Raw genomic sequence first — 18,122 nt, 5'->3', positions numbered from 1 at the left:
ATTTCCGTTCCACTCAAACAGACTCCTCAGCAAATCACAACGCCCTGCCAGGTTCAGCGAAGCGTCTCCTGCAAGCCACACCAAGCTGGGACAGGAACTGCACAGGCAGCTCCCGGCATGCAGGGTCACACACCAGAGATCTGCAAGAGGAGAGCATTACCCCTGCTCCTGCCATGTGGCTGCATTCCCAGCCCCGGGCTTTTGCCATGGGAGCTGATTGCTGTGGGGGGAAAAAAGCAAGCCCCACACCTGGGATCTGCTTTGGACCTAATTCTTTGTTTTCTCATATCAATATTGCACTGCATGTAACATGATAAGGAAGGAGATGGGTAAAGGAAAAAAACCCACTGTGCCTTTTGTGACACATTTCTTGGGCAAGTAAAGTTACAGGGGACAGGTATGTAGATTTTTTTCTGGTGTGATAATGTGCCTTTACTGATGCTCATTTATTCTGAATAGAAAGAAAGCTCATTTGAGTTGTTTCTTCACACAGAAACATCAGCCACAACGTTTTGTATTAGTTATAATTTTTATAAATTTCAAACGAAGTGTGGTTCTACACAGGTCAGGATGGCCTAATTACAAGAAGTGGAAGTTCATTTGCACACTTTTTTCTTGTAATAAATTCATACATTCTGTCTTGACTGGAAAAAAGGACAGGCAATTCTGTGCTCTTTTCCTGTCTGATTATCTCTCATCAGTCACAATATACAAATACATCATAATCAACACCATGGAAAATATGTAAGAAAAACAAACTGTACCAATTCTCAGCTGGGGAGAGGAAATCTTAGCAGCTATTTCAGCTCCAGCTGCAAGAAGAAATACACAGTTTGGCTCTTTTTTCTTATTATTCTTATATATTTCTAATCATACATACATTTGAGGTCAGGCTTTGAGTATTTTTGGAAAAGAAGCTCCTGGCCTTTCTCATACCCAATCCTGTTTGAAATCTCAAGAGTCTAAGAAAATTATGGATAATAAAATGGCTTTTCATCACATACATACACAACCAGAATATAATACACACACACAGCTTTGTTGTCACTGGCAGGAGAAGCCAGTGTTCTGATGTGGTTTGGCCACAGCCGTTTGTGATCAACACAGTGACCACTGGTCTGATTCTCCACCTAGTGGGGTTTTAACATGAGAGAAGGAGAGGATCAGGCCTGATTACCTTTAAACCTGGTTTACTAGAAGCAAGACCTGTGTCTCATGGCAGCTGCCCATCTGTTTGTCATTACTGTCAGCAGAGAAGGAGCCCCACTACACCCAAGGGCAGAGTTTTAAGGATGTGAAATTTCTGGAATTTTCACAGAAGATGGCAGCAAAGAAAAGGGAGCAGATCCAAGTCAAAATCTCATCCTAGAGCTCAGGTCTCACTAATCCAGATGTGGAGAGAGCAACCAGGAGGCTGGCATGGACTTGCTGCCAAGCAGCAAGGACACAGCACTCAACCACTGTCCTGCTACTTGATAGACTTGCCTTGGACCTTCTCTCTTCTACAAAGCAAACTTAGAGGCAAACATTGCTTTTAAATGACTTTCTGGTCACTGCCTCATCTCTAAACAACACTGAAATGAAATCCATATTTGAAAACTATGATTTTTAGGTCCATTTACCTGAAAGTGGTGGTGTCAAAAATCTACATACAGAGTAAGTATACCTTAGTGTACGCATTCTTTCTGGACATTACCAAATCATATTGTAGACTGTACATAATTAATTCCCTTAATTATTTCCTTGCTTGACAGAATACACTAAGTAAAAGACTAGCCTGTCTACTATATATAAAAAAAAAAGTCATCAAAACCCCATTTTTTCTTGTCAGCAAAGCCAGAAGGTTACTTCTTGTTGGCTGCTGTCAGACTTACCAGCAGCCTATCTGTCATTGAACTTCATTCTTTAAAACAGCAAACCCAGCAGTGTGACACTGTCTCACTGACATTCACACCACAGGCAGCAACCAGGCCAAGGGCCCCAGTTACCCCCCAGCAGCAGCTGCAGTGGTTGCAGTGTGGTCTGAGTTTGTCTCAGTTTGGAACATGGAGATGGAAACAGGCAGCTGCCTTTGGCTCATTGGCACTGCAGGAAGGTTACAGACACAATTAATGGTTGTGGGCTCCATGCTCAGGTTCAGCAGTGTCTGAGGATAGCAATGATACAACCAGCTCCCAAAGACCTCTGACACCAAAGCACTGTCCCACTGCTGCACAGAGCCACGGGGCAGTGAGTTACTTGTCATCCTCAGGACATTCATGGTGCAGGAGTGACTCAAACTTTGGTCCAACAGGATAAAACATGAGATTTGGAGGAAAAAAAAATTGTTTTCAAAAACAAAGTAGGGAGGACAACTGTTATAACTCAGTCAATACCTTTGCAATCATTACAAGATGGGAGAGAGGAGACACTTCTGCAGCAATTCTCTCCCCTGCTTCAGTTCTAGATTGCCTCCCAGGATGCCACCATTGGTGCCCATGGAGGGAGCAGGGGGACACAGAGGGTTTAATACTTTGCTCTCCACTGCAAGGTCCCCAATTTTTACATACATACTAAAATTTATCATCAGAATTTGACATGTGGAAAATCCAATATCTCCCAGTTCATGGGAAGATATCAAGGCACCAGGGGATATAGGACTAGCACATTGTCACCCTGCACACAGCAGAGGTAGGAAATGGACTGACAACACCTGATTTTCCATCTTCAGTTCAAACAGAGACTTCCCACTGCCATTTCACTGTTAAAAGGAGATTCCTACAAAGAAGCTCCAAAGTGCAGGTTTCCATCTGTCAGCAACATCACAAATCCAAGCTTTGGCAGTTTCATATCCTCAGGTAATCCTTCTCTCTCTCTCTCTCTCACACACAAGTGCTTACTACATTTACTAATGTGCAATCAAAGCTCCCTACCCCTTTCCTCTCCTGTGTTCAGGGCAGGGGTAGACAGAAGCACTGTTATCAGGCTGTGCAAAAATTACTGAAAGTAATATGGAATTCGAAATAAACTCATTTTAGGAAGAAGTTAAAATAATTGCACTACAAGAAAACATCACTGCATATTTCCTCAGGGGACTGCAAGGAATCTGTTCTTTCCTCAAGATGCTTGTAACTATAGCAGACTGACAGGATTCATGTTCTTGAGAGCTTATATGTTATTTTTATGGTAAATGACAAGCATGGAACAGACAAGTTCCTATCTCTGTAGGACAAAATTAGCTTTCAAAAAGGTACAGAACACTCGGGTCCTTTAGTCATAAACAGAAAATGTCAAAAATCAGAGTTTAGATACTGAGGGTTAGAAGACCCATGGCAATTAACCACCACAGTGCAACCCATAATTAATCAATAAGACTTCACAGGCAAACAAAATCTGAGTAAGCCTTTACCTACTCCAAGGCTTTTTCTTGAATGGGACTATTTACCTTCTTCACAACTATCCTGACTCACACACTAAGATATTTACAATTCCACACTGCCACATAAAGAAAAAAAATTGGGGTCCCTGCAAAGATGATAGCAGAAATGGTACAGACTCCTACTATTTTGGTCAGAGGCTCCCTTGCTAAAGAGTAGAATCTCCATTTTTAGTGTTTTGTCCCCTTTGTTATTTACATAGAGCACCACTGGTCTCAGGGTTAAACAAAAAAGCCAATCACTCACTCTCGAGCTTCTAGATTCATTTTTCCAGACTGACCTTTGCCTGTTTGCAACCCTCAGTCAATAATTACCTTTACTAAAGCTTTAGCAGCATGTATGGGTCTTAAGGCCCAATTACTATCCAAATGCCTTCATATCTAAACAGCTGCTCTGAATGAGCTAATGGCATGTATAGGAATAATAATATCTGTACTCACTTTGTATTTTACATTACATCCTTATGTGGCAGAGATTTGGTACAGTCCTTTAATCAAATGTCCTGGAAAGATGTATTTAACATCAACACTTTACCCACTCATTGGAGCATCTAATGCTCACGGCCTATTTGCAATGCTTAATTATATTCCAAATGGGGGATGAAATGTATCTACTCCATAGGTCAGCACACAAGGAAAGCATGCAGTCTACTCAAACATATGACATTAAATGGTATTCAATTGAATTCTCGGCACCAAATGCAAAAGATTGTGATCCAGCAACCACAGACTGCAGAGGGAGGAGAGGAATGACTTATATTGTAAAAAGAGTTCAAGATGTTCTTTTTCACAGTAGCTGTCACACATCTTTGCTTCCCTACTAAGCCCTGCACCTCCATCTCACAGCCAGGAGTTGCCATCTGCATCATTCCAGCAGAATGCTGTATGCAGCAGGCTGTTCACTGTGCCATTCCAAAAGTCACCACATCATTGCTGGATGAATGTTGCTTCTCTTATGGCCCAAATCAGAAGTTTCCTTTCCACAGCCACTCTAAAATGGGGTGGTTTTGGTGTTAGCCATCAGCAAAAAGGGCACATTTGTGATGTATCAGCTGGAATTAAGGAGGATGGGGAAGGCACAGCCAGAGGCAAGCAAATGGAAAAACCTCCAGGCGACCCCATGGTAGAGCAGGACCTCATCACCACGCATGTGTCCCTCTGCAGTAACTCGATGTTCAAGCAAAGTTGCCAAAAGGTGCGTGCATAGTAACTCTTCAGCTCTGCTGTCGACCTAATTTAGGCCACATCTTCTGAAACAGTTTGATAATCAATGCAAGAAGCATTTTTTTCCCTTAATACCAAAGGTGGGTTCTGATGCTGCTTAATGCTCCTTTCAAGTTGTTTTTTCCCAGCTTGCTGGATGGACAGCACAGTTCTCGTCTGTTCATGCTGATAAAGTTTTAGTGAATTATGAACCTCAGAACTTGTGAGAAAGGCAACTTTGATCCAGTGTCCACCCAAAATAAACTGAGATAGATGGGGTCCTGAGGAAGGCTGCTCCTGTTGTTCAGCTGCCAGCCCTCTGTTCTGCTGGGAAGCTTTTGGTCACCTCACTCTCCTTGGTGTCTGACTCTACTGAGGCCATAGTGCAGGAATCGTTGTACATGTCTGAAAAGGAGGACATGGGCATTGTCACTGCAGTAAGTCTAAAGGATTTCCTGTCTACAGCCTTGAAGTTCATTGTTAAAAGCCTGAGATAAAATAAAAACATACAATCACAGTTCTACTGTTGTCCTAATTTCTTCATTAAAATCAAAGCAGGCTCTTTTGTCATGTGACTGACTGTAAGGTGCATGTGGCTTTATTTTTCTTTTGAAACATTAGACAAGCCAAAGAAATGAGAGCCACAGTTAGGCAGGGAAGGTGAAGACTGAACTGACCTGTTGTGGAGATGAAGGAACAGCAATTACCAAACTCTCTGTAAATCATAGCAAAGAACCCTGGTTAACTTTCAGAAAGGTTCTTCTCCATTTTAACAAACTGATCACCAGAAAAAAAGGAAAAAAAAAAAATCAAAAGAAACCGGAAACTCAGAATAAAGCACTGGCAGTTCCGTGTCTCTCTGTCACAGGTGGCCAGGAAATGGCTGTACCAGATTTTTGCTTTCTTCTGTTACCAGAAGAAAAGCAAGATAGTATTTAAGGATGGGCAAAAATTAATCTGAAATTTTAAACCTTTGATGTGCAGAGTTGCTGAGATTCTTCCCAGCACAACCTGTTTGGTTGTTAGGTCAGAACCAAAGCTGAAGAAAGGATGAGTTTCAGTGCTGATTTGACTGAAATCTTGACAGAGCAGCTCTTCCTCCAGCCTTTGGAACCAGCAGTGAAATAAGACAAAAGCAGTAATGGTTCATGAGACTTAAATGTTTTCAAACCTAGTTCAGAATGGCAGCACCGATGCTGATCGAAATCCAAATAGTACCTTTGTCAAGGATGAAAGCTATCATGCAGTTACAACACACCCTGCCATAGGACACATGAGGGCTAGCTGTAAAGTAGCCAGGCTGGATACTAGTAGCCACAGAAGTTTGGTGGGAGATTCAAGTTCTGCCCAGGAATGGAAAACCAGTTAAACCATGCCAAAGTAAGCTACTGTGCCTAACTAGCTCTACAGTGCCAAATTTCAGCTCTATCACCAGAAACTGCAGCATAGACATACACTCAGGACAAGTACTTTAATACAGAATGTGCACTGCTAATCACATCCTTTTTTTATAACATCTTTTAAAAATATTTAAATAAATAAATGCCAGTAACACATTCTGTCTATTACTTGCATTGCTGTTCTTAATGATGTTACTGTCCCCCTCTGCTGGCTGCAATATACTGGAAGGAACCCAGTCACTTTTCTCAGAGACCACTTTCTTCACTAACCTGAAATTCAGAGAACAGTCAGTGCATTTCCCTACATTCTCTTTTCCTAGGTTGCGTTTCTTAGAGGTGCATTTTGGGCAGCTATTTCCTAAACTATAGGAGAAGACTGAGGACCCAGGGCAGTCCCACGGGTAGCCAGTGACTAAGTTCTAGCAGTCTCAGATGGGGACCCAGTACTCCAGATGAAACTCTCTTGTAAGCAGTGTGACAAGGAAGCAGTGGTCTTGGCTTGTGTCTGAGACCCTGGGCCACATTCAGAGCTGAAGAAAATGAATCTTTCATATTGTCCATCCCCCTTGCTGTAAATAACACCCAGGGTGGATGTGTTTAGTTCACTTCCCACCTGCTCCATTCTATGGGACTTGCTCCCATCTCATCTGAATGCCAGTTGTGAGTGATGGTTCTGACTGCATGGATGCTTCAAGGAGATCAGATGATCTACTTCCAAATTACCCATGGAAGGAGAAATCAGATGTCCAGACAGATCTGTTTCTAACAGTAACTTGTGAGCAAGAGAGAATAAATACACAAAAACAAACGAGAGCTGAAAGGGAATAGATTAATTACATTTTGTCAATCACATCTTATATCTAAGCCTATGAGGCTAAAAATGCTCTCTGGTTCACTGCTGCAGCTCAGTGGAAGGCATGGGGATTTTACTGATGTGTCCTATGGAAGGGTGCTGCCTTTGGCAGTTGTCAAAAGCCCAAATATTCCTCTCATTTCCTTTATTCAAACTTCTGTCCTCTTAAGTCTCATGTCACAAGCATTTGGGATAAAGGCACATGAGGTGTAATTAACCAAATCTGCTTGTATATTCATACCCCCCACTGCCTCTTTCACATGGCAGTCAATAGAGTGCGTGGATTTGGATTGATTTTGATGAGTCTTTGCCATTCTTCTGAACGCTTTCCAGGAGGTTATGGATGTTCTATCTGTCAAATTTTGTCTTTCTGCTGTACTTACCATTGACCGTTCTCTCCTTCCTGCACAAACTGCACTAAATCTCCATCCTCAAGTGTAAGAGAATCTGGGAAACAGCTGTCAAAACTGCCTTCTACCCGAAAAAGGTTAGTCCCCTAAAAATAAAACAATGCACCAGAAATACAGTTACTATGGATGAAAGAACACTGTGCATGGAGAGCAAGGTTAGTTAAATACTGATTTAAGCATTTCAAACTAGCAGAGACTTCTTCTGTAGGGAGTCGTGTCACTTTTTATTCCTTTTGTCATGCCTAGGTTAAACATTATTCAACTTAGGACAGAACTGTACTGTGCATTTAGTCTTTAGAGTTAACCAGCCAGCTGTTATTATTCTGACACATAAATTGGGTTTGTGACACCAGGCTACTTTATCTGGAAAACCTGAAATTACTTTTCTAAAGCCTCAGAGTTTGCCCTCACTTTTGGAACAGGTAAAGCTGCAGCTTTCAAGTCAGAGTGACTTTTTATGGTCTTGGTCCTTATCAACAAAGTAGTTTTGGCATAATCTCCCAGTATCTCAGATCAAATTCCCATCTTCTGAATTCCCACACATCCATGAATTTAAGGTTGGTATGAATCTAAACTTTGCAGGCTAAATTATGATCTTTACAGAAGTTCAGGTAGCACTGGAAAAGGGCAGTGTAATTTGAAAAAGCAATTACATTGTTAGGGTTGTTCTCTTCCTCCAAGTCGGAAGAGTTGGAGAGTTCATCTGTACTGGAGGGGATGGCTTCAAAATCCTCAAATGTGTCTAGAGATGGCATCTGCCTGCTTGGCCAACCTTTTCAAAAGAGATAAACCAAAAGGAGTTAGTTATCAGTCATTAGCCTCTTACACACTCAGTCTTTTAAAACAAAATATGACAGGTTCACTTCCCACTATACCACTTGCTGGCTTGCTTGTATCTTCCTACAGTTTCTTCCCTAATTTTGCCAAATTATGTAGCAGTCATTCTTCTGTCTCCAAAAACCTGTTCAGCTTTGTATGAGGGCAGATTGTGTGGCCAAAGTGTGCATGCCCGTCAATACCTTGAGTATTTAGATTGCTAAATCTCTCCAGTTCAAGAGGTACAAAAATCAAGGTCCAGTAACGTTTCTGCAGAGCAAACACTATAGCAAATGAGAACTTTTGGTGACTTGACTTTCAGAAGGCCATGCTCATTCAGTTCCCAGGCTACCTCCACATGTTTATCTAGATATTGAAGTCCAAAGCCATTTTATTTTGGTTGTCTTCTTATCTCCATCTCATCTCAAGGTAATGCTACCACCTAAACAACTTACCAAACTGTAGCCTAGAGCAGGCTGGAAGTGTAGGAGAGGGACAGAGTAAACAGAAAAGGTACAAAGACAACCAGACTTTGGTTGTAGGTAAATAAGACCTCATTAATATTTCTGCTGTTAGCAGTATTGTTGCATGATTTGCACTCAAAAACACCCCAGCCCAGTGGAAGGGACTAAATGATAGATTTACAGCCCAAGCACAACAGCCAGTCTCATTTACCTAAAAAGGCACACCTGGGGGAACTGTCCTGAGGGAAAAGTCAGGCTGAACTTTAGAAGACCTGCCCACCTGGGTCTCCCATAATAGAAAAGTGACTCAACTTCTTCTGTACTCATGTCAGTCATGATCTTCACTTTCCTTCACACTTGATGCCAATTCCTTTTCTGACAGGGATGACCTGCAGTCCTGCTTGGAGGAAACAGACCTTGCATCCACCCAGGAATTCTGCAGCCCTGACAGATACAAGCTGTGTGGAGTCGGTCAAATCACCACGTGCTTTCCTACTTAATTTACCTGCTGTGCATTTGCTGATTTGCAGGGACTTGAGTTGAGCAGATGCTGAATCAAGTTCTTTACAGCCTGGGTACCGTTGCTCTCAACAAGGCAAAGCAGTGCTCTGGCAACAAGGCACAGAGGCAGATGCTCATGCTCATGCCCAGCACTCTAAACCCACAGCAAAACCTGGCCTGAGATAACATGAAACCCAAGCCAGACAGTTCAGGCAGAAAGCAGGAAAGCAATCTGATGTGGCAGAAATAAGTTTATTAAACAATCTATTTATTTCATTCCTCCCTGTGCATATCCTTCCTGCTACAGGCACTGCCTGATTCAACATGTGGTCATGCAGCTCTGTAGCCCCTTCTCCTCCCTCCTGTCACACAGGGGCCATGACTGCTCCTACTGCTGCCATTCAGTCACAGGAGAGGCAGTGACCTTCATCCACCAGAGCAGCATCCCTGCTTATAGCCCTGCAGGTATGGTTAGGGTTAGAACCATAAGGTCATCCATACTTCCCAAGGTGCAAACCAGCCTCTAAAGTGTGTGTTCAAGTGTTGGGCTATGAGTGTCTCCACCAAGGTCTATACCAACAGAGTTTTGAGACATAAGAGACAATTTCAATTATGAACCATGCAGGGCACAGAACTGGAGCCCATATTCTATGTCAATTAAATCACATCAGCAAAATACTAGCACCTGTATAAACATAAAAAAAATTTATGATAACTAGCTTCAAACTGCTACACCAAATTTAGTTCAAATTCATAGGCTGGGCTACAAACGCATAACAAAAAAAGATATCCACTTTAGACAAAGCTTCAGTAATCTTTTGCCACTGTCATTTGTAGAAAGCACCCAAGGCAGAAATCTAAACAGCAAGAATTCCTTACAAATACATGCATCAGCCTTCCTCTTCCATACAGCCTGTCATTCTAATCAAAGAGACTAAGAAATAGCTTTACTAAGAAAAAGTTTTACATATTTAATTCAAGCTATGAAATCACACAGATCAAATTCTGAGCTCTCTGACATCAATTTAAAAAATTATTTTCAGCTATGCCTGACCTAAAGAAAACCAGAATCTGTGACATTGTTTCTGTACCTGCTTGTGATCCAAGCTTGCTCTTTCATTGCTTTCATGGGAAATAATGTTCATTAAAAGACAAAAATTTATTTCAGCTAAAGAGAGTAAATATTATCAAAAATTTATACTACACTCTCAAATGGAGATGAAAAATGTTTTAATTTTGTTTACCTGTCTGTGAAGCAGATCTAGGTACGGGTCTCATGGTGGAACCAGTATTACATTTAGTCTGGGCCAATATGGTGTTCTCAAAAGCATCTGTGACAGGAAGTACAGTTTGTGTCTTCAAGGTGAAATAGTGACCAGACAACCAGTACAAAGTGAATTCCTGTATCACCTCTGCAACTGGGAGTCTCTTTAACAAACAGGTGGACTGGGGTCCAACAGTTATAAAAGAGGAGACACACGACCAGCACAAATGAATGAAAAGACAGCAGCATTCCACAGAAAAACTGTCAGTCTGGTAAGGACAGAGAACAGCCAAATGAATCAAACAGCAATATCGATGTTAATTAAGGAAGATGATTGCTGGGTGAACAGTGCAGTGTTCTATTTTGCTATAGCTGCCTTACATGTTTTTTACATGTTTTCCTTTCAGCATTTTAAATAATTCTGTAGGTGATGGTATATGGTTTTGATGCCCATCCATACAGTAATGAAAGGGGACCAGGGAGACTTTTCTTTCTGGACAGAAATTAATGTGTTCATTCTTGATGACTGCAACACAGTTTTACGGGGAAGATTTTATCTAAGTACATAAAATAATTTGCCCTTCTAAAACCCTGACAATCACAACAATATCCTCTAGTAAAGGGATGATAATATTCATTGTTTCCTACTTAAGCAAACCCATTCTGGCGAGGGATGTTGTGCAGTAGGACCATGTTTTTAACCACTGAGGATCAACTCAGCTCCACCCTATGGACAGTACTTACACCCTGAAATACCCCCTGCCTCTTCAGCCACATGGTAGGTTGAGCTCAGAGGTATCCATCAGTGCAGGAAAGGGAGGTGTAAACAGCACAGTTTGGGAAACTCTGGTGCTGTGTACCAGGGTGATTCAAAACAGAGTGCCAAGGGTCACTGGCAAAAGGAAATATTCTGCAACCAGCAAAGCTATTTCTTCTGCTGTATCTGGATTATTTTTTCCAACCTCTCTGTTCCAGTCTCCTCTTCTGCTATGAGTGACATAGGAGATGTAACACCAATTCCATCAGTGACTCGGCCGCCTGTCCTTTCTATGAAAGTTTTATGCAGAGCAACACAGTCCTAAAAAATTATTCCTGCAGCAGGGGTACCTGACTGCTTGAGCCCCACAAGGCAACATGCTCTGCCAAATACTCATGTAAAGGGGAAAACTGACAGTGGAAGCTGAGGATCTTCCAGAAGCTGGGGAATAACTTCCCAGTTTAACTCTCTGGTATTGTTATTAAGCAGTAATTGATAAATTTGCTGCAGGTGGAAATTCTGCTAGCTGAAATGAAACACTGTACCTTAAATGAATATTAATGTATAGTCTAGCCCCTTCTGTAGTCTTCATGGCTCCTGCTCCTCTTATTAGATAATGACACTAACAAGGGAGGAGGGATGCAAGCAGCCAGACTGCAGGTGAAGGTGAAAATTAACTCCTCGGCTTCCTGCTGCTGCACTTGGCAGAGTGAGGTGAAAGCCAGGGAGAAAATCCAGATTCAGATCCAGATCACAATCTAGAGCATTACTTCCCAAAACAGGCAGAGAATTAGGGTTTTAATTTAGTCCTATCCCTAGGTGGAAGTTGGTAAATACAACATGAGTGCAGGGGACAGGCAAGGGGGTGACAATCGGTGCTTATTACAGTGAAACAGATAAAGTGACACTAAACCCCTGAAGGACTCTGCCAGCAGTGATGAGATGTAAATTCAGTGAATAATATACAAAAGATTGCCAAACAGGTTTTCATGCAGGATGTACATACTCATACCTTCAAACCCCAGGGGAGTTGGATCACTCTTTATTTCATGTCTCTTGACTTTAACTGCAGGAACAAGGGGACCTGTGTGAAGTTTGCAGAGTCACAAGGCTGTAAATATTGTTTAAAAAGGAGCTTGCTTTCCCATTCCCTGAAAACACTACCTACCTAATACTTTCCATTTCACCCAGAAAAATTACCAACCTCTAAGTTCTAGGTGGTGAAAATAAACACTTCAGTGATGTGCATAGGAAACAGATCTCTTTTTGCAAAAGAGACAGTAAATATACCTGCTTCCTATCAGGTTTCACAGATGTTTTCTCTACCTCTAGTTCAGGAGACGGCACTGCTGCAGGAAGGCACTATCTCAGCACTCTACTCATGAGGCAGGCATGCAAGAGTCCACAAAAGCCAACACCTACACCCCACAGAAGTGGAGGGCATCCATCACACGTCCACATACAGTGCTTCTCCTGTGCCCTGACTCCACATGTGTAGAACTGGTGATGTGAAGGAGCTGAACCATATGCAGTGAGGATCAGCACACAATAGCATGAAAGAGCGTTGAATATGATGATCCAAACACCCTGGCTAGACCTGCACGTGGCTAAAGCTGAGACAAGCCACAGACTCCAGTTTCTTCTGTCATCTGAAATATTTTCTTAAAATGAAGCACTTCATTGAAAAGCACTGAAAATTAATCCAGTTTCCAGGGAAATCAGCACCACTCTTTGAAGCCTGCTATGGACAAACTGAGAAAAGTCACTATATTTGCTGTCGGCACAACTAGTTATACATCTGAAGTGTCTTGGCCTGGCTGGCTGGAGAGGTTAAACTGGTCCTGACTTTTCTACTGGAATCTCCTGCATTTATAAAAATTGAGCCTGAGATACTCACTCCAGGAGCAGCATTTGGCAGTAAATGTGTCAGTCAGCAGGCAAGGAGAAGGGTAGCTAAGCAAGCAGCATGACGGTACCTGTGGTCACAGCAGAAGCATTTACTGTGGTGCTGATGGAGGAGGCTAGGGAAAAGCGACGGGTAACTTCTCTTTCCTTAGATTCTGGATCTGGGAGGACAGACAGATGCAACGCAGGGCAGGATTAGAGGTTAATAAGCACAGAGGGTAAAAGGTGTCCAAAGCAAAGCAGTAGCTGGAAAAGGGTAAATAAAGGGTAGGTTGCTTCTCTTAAACAGTCTGGAAAAATGCCCTCAACAAAGTCAAAAGCACAGTATTTATATTAATATATTTTCAGAGCAATTCCAATTGCACCAATTTGAACACTTCAGAAAGGAGGCTTACTCCAATTAATATTTTAACAACCAAGTAGTGTCTGAGTACAGCTACAAAACACAGAGATGAGCATGATGGTTAGAATGGTGTGTGTGTCTCCAGATGAGAGACACACATTAAAATAACACTTTGGTTATTTTAGACACTGAACTGCTTGTTCAGTGTCCTGAAATACACTTAAAACATGAACAGTTTGGAGTTTATATTTGTAATTTCTAGAACTGAACTGTGTGAATGCCTGAAAACTTTCTCTGGGCCTCCATCCTGACTGGTGCAAGCCAGCTTGGAGAAAGTGGAGGCAACAGAGCTCCAATTAGGAACCTGCCTTGCCTCAGAATCTACTCAGGACTGAGGACAGAGCTTTCTCAGATTTCACTGTGAGATGTAAGGAGTATTTTTTACTCAAAATATTTCATAAACAGATCAGAAGTATAAATGGACTAACTGTTGTCTAGCTTCAGAGAGCACATGATGTTTCAAAACAAGCCAGAGTCATCACACAGCTCATAAGAGTGAACTTCTTGCAACCTACCAACTTGGGTACCATCTGGGAGAAGCAGCACTTGGGAAAAGTTGTTACTTGCTTACAGATATGTCAGGATTAACGTTTTAGTATCTTCTGCTGACAACACTCAAAGCACATGTGCTGCATTACTCAAGTGAGTATTTCCATGGAGACATGAGTAAAGCTATTCCTCTGCTTCATATTTCAGTTTCAGTAAGATCCTTGAATACTTTACTCAGCTGAAAATGTATTAGAAGTTGCTTTAAATATTCTGTTGAAGGTTTTCAGATTTGTCCAAAACTGTGATTTTCCATGTTTTCACTTTCAAAAATGCCAAACAAATATTTAGGTAAAAATTAAATAATTGGTTCTATTTTCACTGAAAAATTTCCTGGGATACATGAAGACTTTTAGTACACACAGCTCTTTTCTTATATGCATTGTTGAATCTTAGTCCAGATGTTCCCAGATGGTGCCTGTGATTCAGAGACTTCTCTATTCCCTTTGTGTCCTTTCTCTTACTATATCTCCCTTCTTTTCTCTCATGCTTTTTCTATTTTGCATTTCCACGATTAAATGCAATACATCACTGGAGTAAAATAAATCTCAGGTGATTTTACATTTCAGATTTAAATAACCTGTGCAGAACTACACTACCGTGAAGATTTCCTTGCTGGGGACATAAAAACTGCAAATTGTGTATCTGCCAATGCACCTCCTTAAAAGCACACATATTCAAGTACCTCCTTATTCACATGTCTTAAAAGGCTGTGAAAAATGAGAGGTTAAACTGCTCTCAAGGAGAATTACAGTGGAATGACCCCACATTTGGACTACTCTAACTGTTCGTATTAAAATACAAAGAAAATTTCAGTTTATAATTATGGTGTTGGACTACATTTACACCACATCAGGCAGCTTTTAGAGACCTGTGTCAACTTCAAGAACTATTAGCTTGGCTCTGCAAACCAGGACAGCTAATGCTGACCCAAGGATGAGGGAGATGCAGAGTGCTACAAGGGTGAGCTCTCACACACTTTGATGGGAGTTCTGCTATGGCTACCTTAGGGGTCTCTGCACTGATGAAGTGCAAGATGGCAAAGTTTCCCCTCCAGACATCAGCACTTCTTTCTACCCCATCATATCCAGCCTGGGCAGACAGTCCAACAGTGCTCTGAGCATCCTTGCCCCACTACCAGTTGATATCCTCAGGCAATCTTGTTTTCCCCCTAGTTACTCTTGTTATTTCGTTGTTTAGACCTTCCCTTTTATGCTTTCTGGACATGAATAGACAGTAACAAATCCTTAGAAAAAAGGATCAAGAGCAGGACAAGCTTGCTGCCATTAACTTCCCTGTTACCTTCTCACAACTTCTGATCTGCCTTTACAGCCAGCCCATACAGTGCTAACACAGCTTTGCTTTGTCACCACCTGCAGAAATGACAAAGCTCTGCAAATCAGCCTGGCTGTTTGCCTACAGGTTTCCTCTAGACCAGGGCCAGATTAGCAACTGAACAGCACAACAAATGAGACATTGTGTAATAGAGGTGTTGCATGGGAATTTCAAATAACCAGACTCAGCAAGTCTTTGAGCTGAGAGTGCCTACAGCTTAGGAGGTACAGACTCTTCTGAACTGTGCTTTGCTGTTGAGAACACTGAAGACTAAGACAGACAATTCACATGACAAGAAAAATTCAGATAAAAGAGCAGAAGAGGCCCAAACCAGAACTGCAGATCCAAACTAGCCTGAAGTACAGCATTATCCTGCATTTATGAAATTTGTATATTGCAATCAAATCCCAAGGTCTGAAAACCACTCCCTTTTTTGTACTAAGAACATGGAACTGGTTTGTCCATCTTGAATCTTACTACCAAGCACAGCCTTAACCTTGCAGCCAGAATCTTATAACTGCACTTCTTGGTGTATTCTCATCTTGATAACATTGTAATTTGATGTTTCTTTATTCCCCTTTTCATTCTTTTATCTTGCTGCTTCTTTCTGATGCTTACCCTCTCCATCACTGCACACTGACCCTTCATCTCACAAAAGAAACGCTATTTATCAGAATAGGAGAAAAAACATATAATAACAATAAAAAGAGTAATTCCATTATCTTTTAAGAAAGTGACTGTAAATAGTTGTCCAATTTAATACCTATCCACACTTCTTTCTTTCCTGTAAATTATCTTCCTTGTACAGCCATTACAGAATGCTCTCTACGCATAGGTACTAAGTGTCTTCTAAACATTTACACACAAAACCCCAGAACACACTATTTTACGCTGTCACATAACATAATTAAGTAGAACTGTCACATAACATAATTAAGTAGAACACACCCCACATCTTCTGAATTCCAGTTCCCCAGTGTAACCATGGCTGAGCAGCACTGAAAAAGCAAAGGTCCAACCAGTAAACAATTTAACACATGAAAACTTTGTGTACCATAACAGAGAGATGATATTCTTCCCTGAAAGAAGTTAGGTTGGTGGTTTAAAAGAAATCCACACTTTGACCCTTGACTAGAAATAAATGTTACTTGCACTGTGCACCAGCAAAAGCCCCAATCAGTCAACTCAAAAATTTCCTGGCCAACACTGCCATGGTATCAATTTTTTGGTAACAGCATCTTTGAGAAGAGGAGCCATATGCGTGCATCAGACAGGAGCATTTTGACGAGATACGGCAGTGCTTTTGGGAATAGTGATGGATGGCATTATGGGATGGAGAGAACACTGTGGGAGTCCAGGAGACAGATGGCCAGACACCAAATGCTGCATGGTGTGATTTTACCTTTGGGTGGAGCTCTGCGGTTGGAAAGACCTTGCAATGTGAATCGCTTTCTAGCAAGCGCTGTGCGCTCAAGGTTAAGGCTGGTGGAAGCATCAACTAGGAGAGAGAGGGAGAGGGAAGAGAAATAAGGAAGGAAGGGTCAGCTGTTCAGCTTATGGGAAAGGAGAGGTTAGCACCGGATGACAACTAAAAATAAATAAATAAATAAATAAATTTTGATTCAGTTCAAGCCTGAGCAAGAGCTAATCAATTAGAAAGGTGACATGAGGTCAGGGTGGTTAAACCAGCTGAGCCAAACAGAGCCCCTGGGTTGAGTTTAGCCCGCTGAGTTTTAATGGAGAACAACAAAACCAAAACAAAACCAAAGAAAAACAGGTGAAGGGATGTAGCTCTCATCAAAGGAAAAAACAGTTTAGCAGCAAGCTCTTTAAAAAGGATCTAGTGCCTTTTACTATTTAAAAACATCATTGTGGTTGGAACACCAGGGTTGTAGGGAGGCAGAAGAGAAGAAGTCTTGCAGTGCCAGGACATGTGCAGACAGCAAGTGTTTCAAGCAGTCCTACATCTGCTAGGCAGTACTAGCACTGAAGAGTTTGCCATCATCAGCTCTCTGGCTGATACGCTCAGCCTTACCTGCTTAAGTCTTTCCAACAGCCTGTGAAGCTGGCATATAGTCATGCATTTGATCTCATGATTTGCTGGGATGTAAGGAGTGAGTGCCATGCCAGCAAAGCTTACTTGCCAGACTCCTAGATGAATGAGCCAGCCATGCTGCCTGACAGTTGGCTTTGACAAGGCAAGTCCCAGATTGATCTAGGCCCTGAGGCTCTGGGTTTGAAAGACAGCCAGTTACTTGCATTGGAGGAAAAAGGTGGACCTAGATCAAACCCCCAGAGCTACATATTCCTGCCAAGTCCTGCAGCTGCCCCTTTCTTTGTGCGGGCAGGTAGCACTCAGAAGGCTTATGGCAAAGGAGCAGGAGAAAAGCCATGTATTGGCTGCCTTATGATTTAGCCACTAGCTTTGTCCTCTTCTTTATTTCATACGCTTCCAAGTAAAAATCACTAGAGGCACGATTGAAGAGCAGAAGTACAAAGAAAACATGAAGAGACAATGAATCCACACAGGACAGACAAGCAACAGACAGACAAGCTGTGCTTCCAAAGGAAAGCTCATCCCATCACTTCCTGATTTGCAGCCAAGATAATCAAAGATCAGAGGTGCCTGTATGTGCAGGTTGGTGTGAGATGAACAGATTTTAGCAATACAGAAGTATTACATCAGTGTGGTTCAGCTCCTTCCAGCTGGTGGCCTGACGACAGCTTTGGGACAGGCAGGTGTATCTGGTGAGGAACTGCTAGTGAGCAGTGGTTTCAGCTTCAGGGCTATACACAGGTGCATGGGGGAAAATTTTTTGGCTTTCAGACTGCCTGTACTGGCTTAAGAGC

General features: G+C 41.9%; 1 protein-coding gene across 11 annotated transcripts in view; it reads right to left on the bottom strand.

Moving 5' to 3' along the window:
* Positions 1 to 510: 510 nt before the first annotated feature.
* MCF2L2 (MCF.2 cell line derived transforming sequence-like 2) overlaps positions 511 to 18,122 on the bottom strand; it is a 155,704-nt gene continuing 138,092 nt past the window's right edge. For 5 of the 11 annotated variants that reach the window (XM_071752549.1, XM_071752546.1, XM_071752543.1 and 2 more), the window contains exons 27-33: positions 16,675 to 16,770; positions 13,060 to 13,149; positions 12,096 to 12,167; positions 10,307 to 10,393; positions 7,935 to 8,053; positions 7,255 to 7,367; positions 511 to 5,023 (exon numbers count right to left, since the gene is read on the bottom strand). In XM_071752549.1, coding sequence (XP_071608650.1) covers position 5,023; positions 7,255 to 7,367; positions 7,935 to 8,053; positions 10,307 to 10,393; positions 12,096 to 12,167; positions 13,060 to 13,149; positions 16,675 to 16,770 — 578 coding nt within the window. In that variant the 3' untranslated portion in view covers positions 511 to 5,022. Of the gene's footprint in view, positions 5,024 to 6,187; positions 6,289 to 7,254; positions 7,368 to 7,934; positions 8,054 to 10,306; positions 10,394 to 12,095; positions 12,168 to 13,059; positions 13,150 to 16,674; positions 16,771 to 18,122 lie in introns of all 11 variants that reach the window. The other 6 variants (XM_071752554.1, XM_071752547.1, XM_071752548.1 and 3 more) reach the window with 6 other exon arrangements.

Source organism: Heliangelus exortis, chromosome 9 (genome assembly GCF_036169615.1).
Source record: "Heliangelus exortis chromosome 9, bHelExo1.hap1, whole genome shotgun sequence".
Lineage (NCBI taxonomy): Eukaryota > Metazoa > Chordata > Aves > Apodiformes > Trochilidae > Heliangelus > Heliangelus exortis.
Note: the sequence above shows the minus strand (reverse complement) of the source record. Positions and strands in the feature narration are given on the sequence as shown.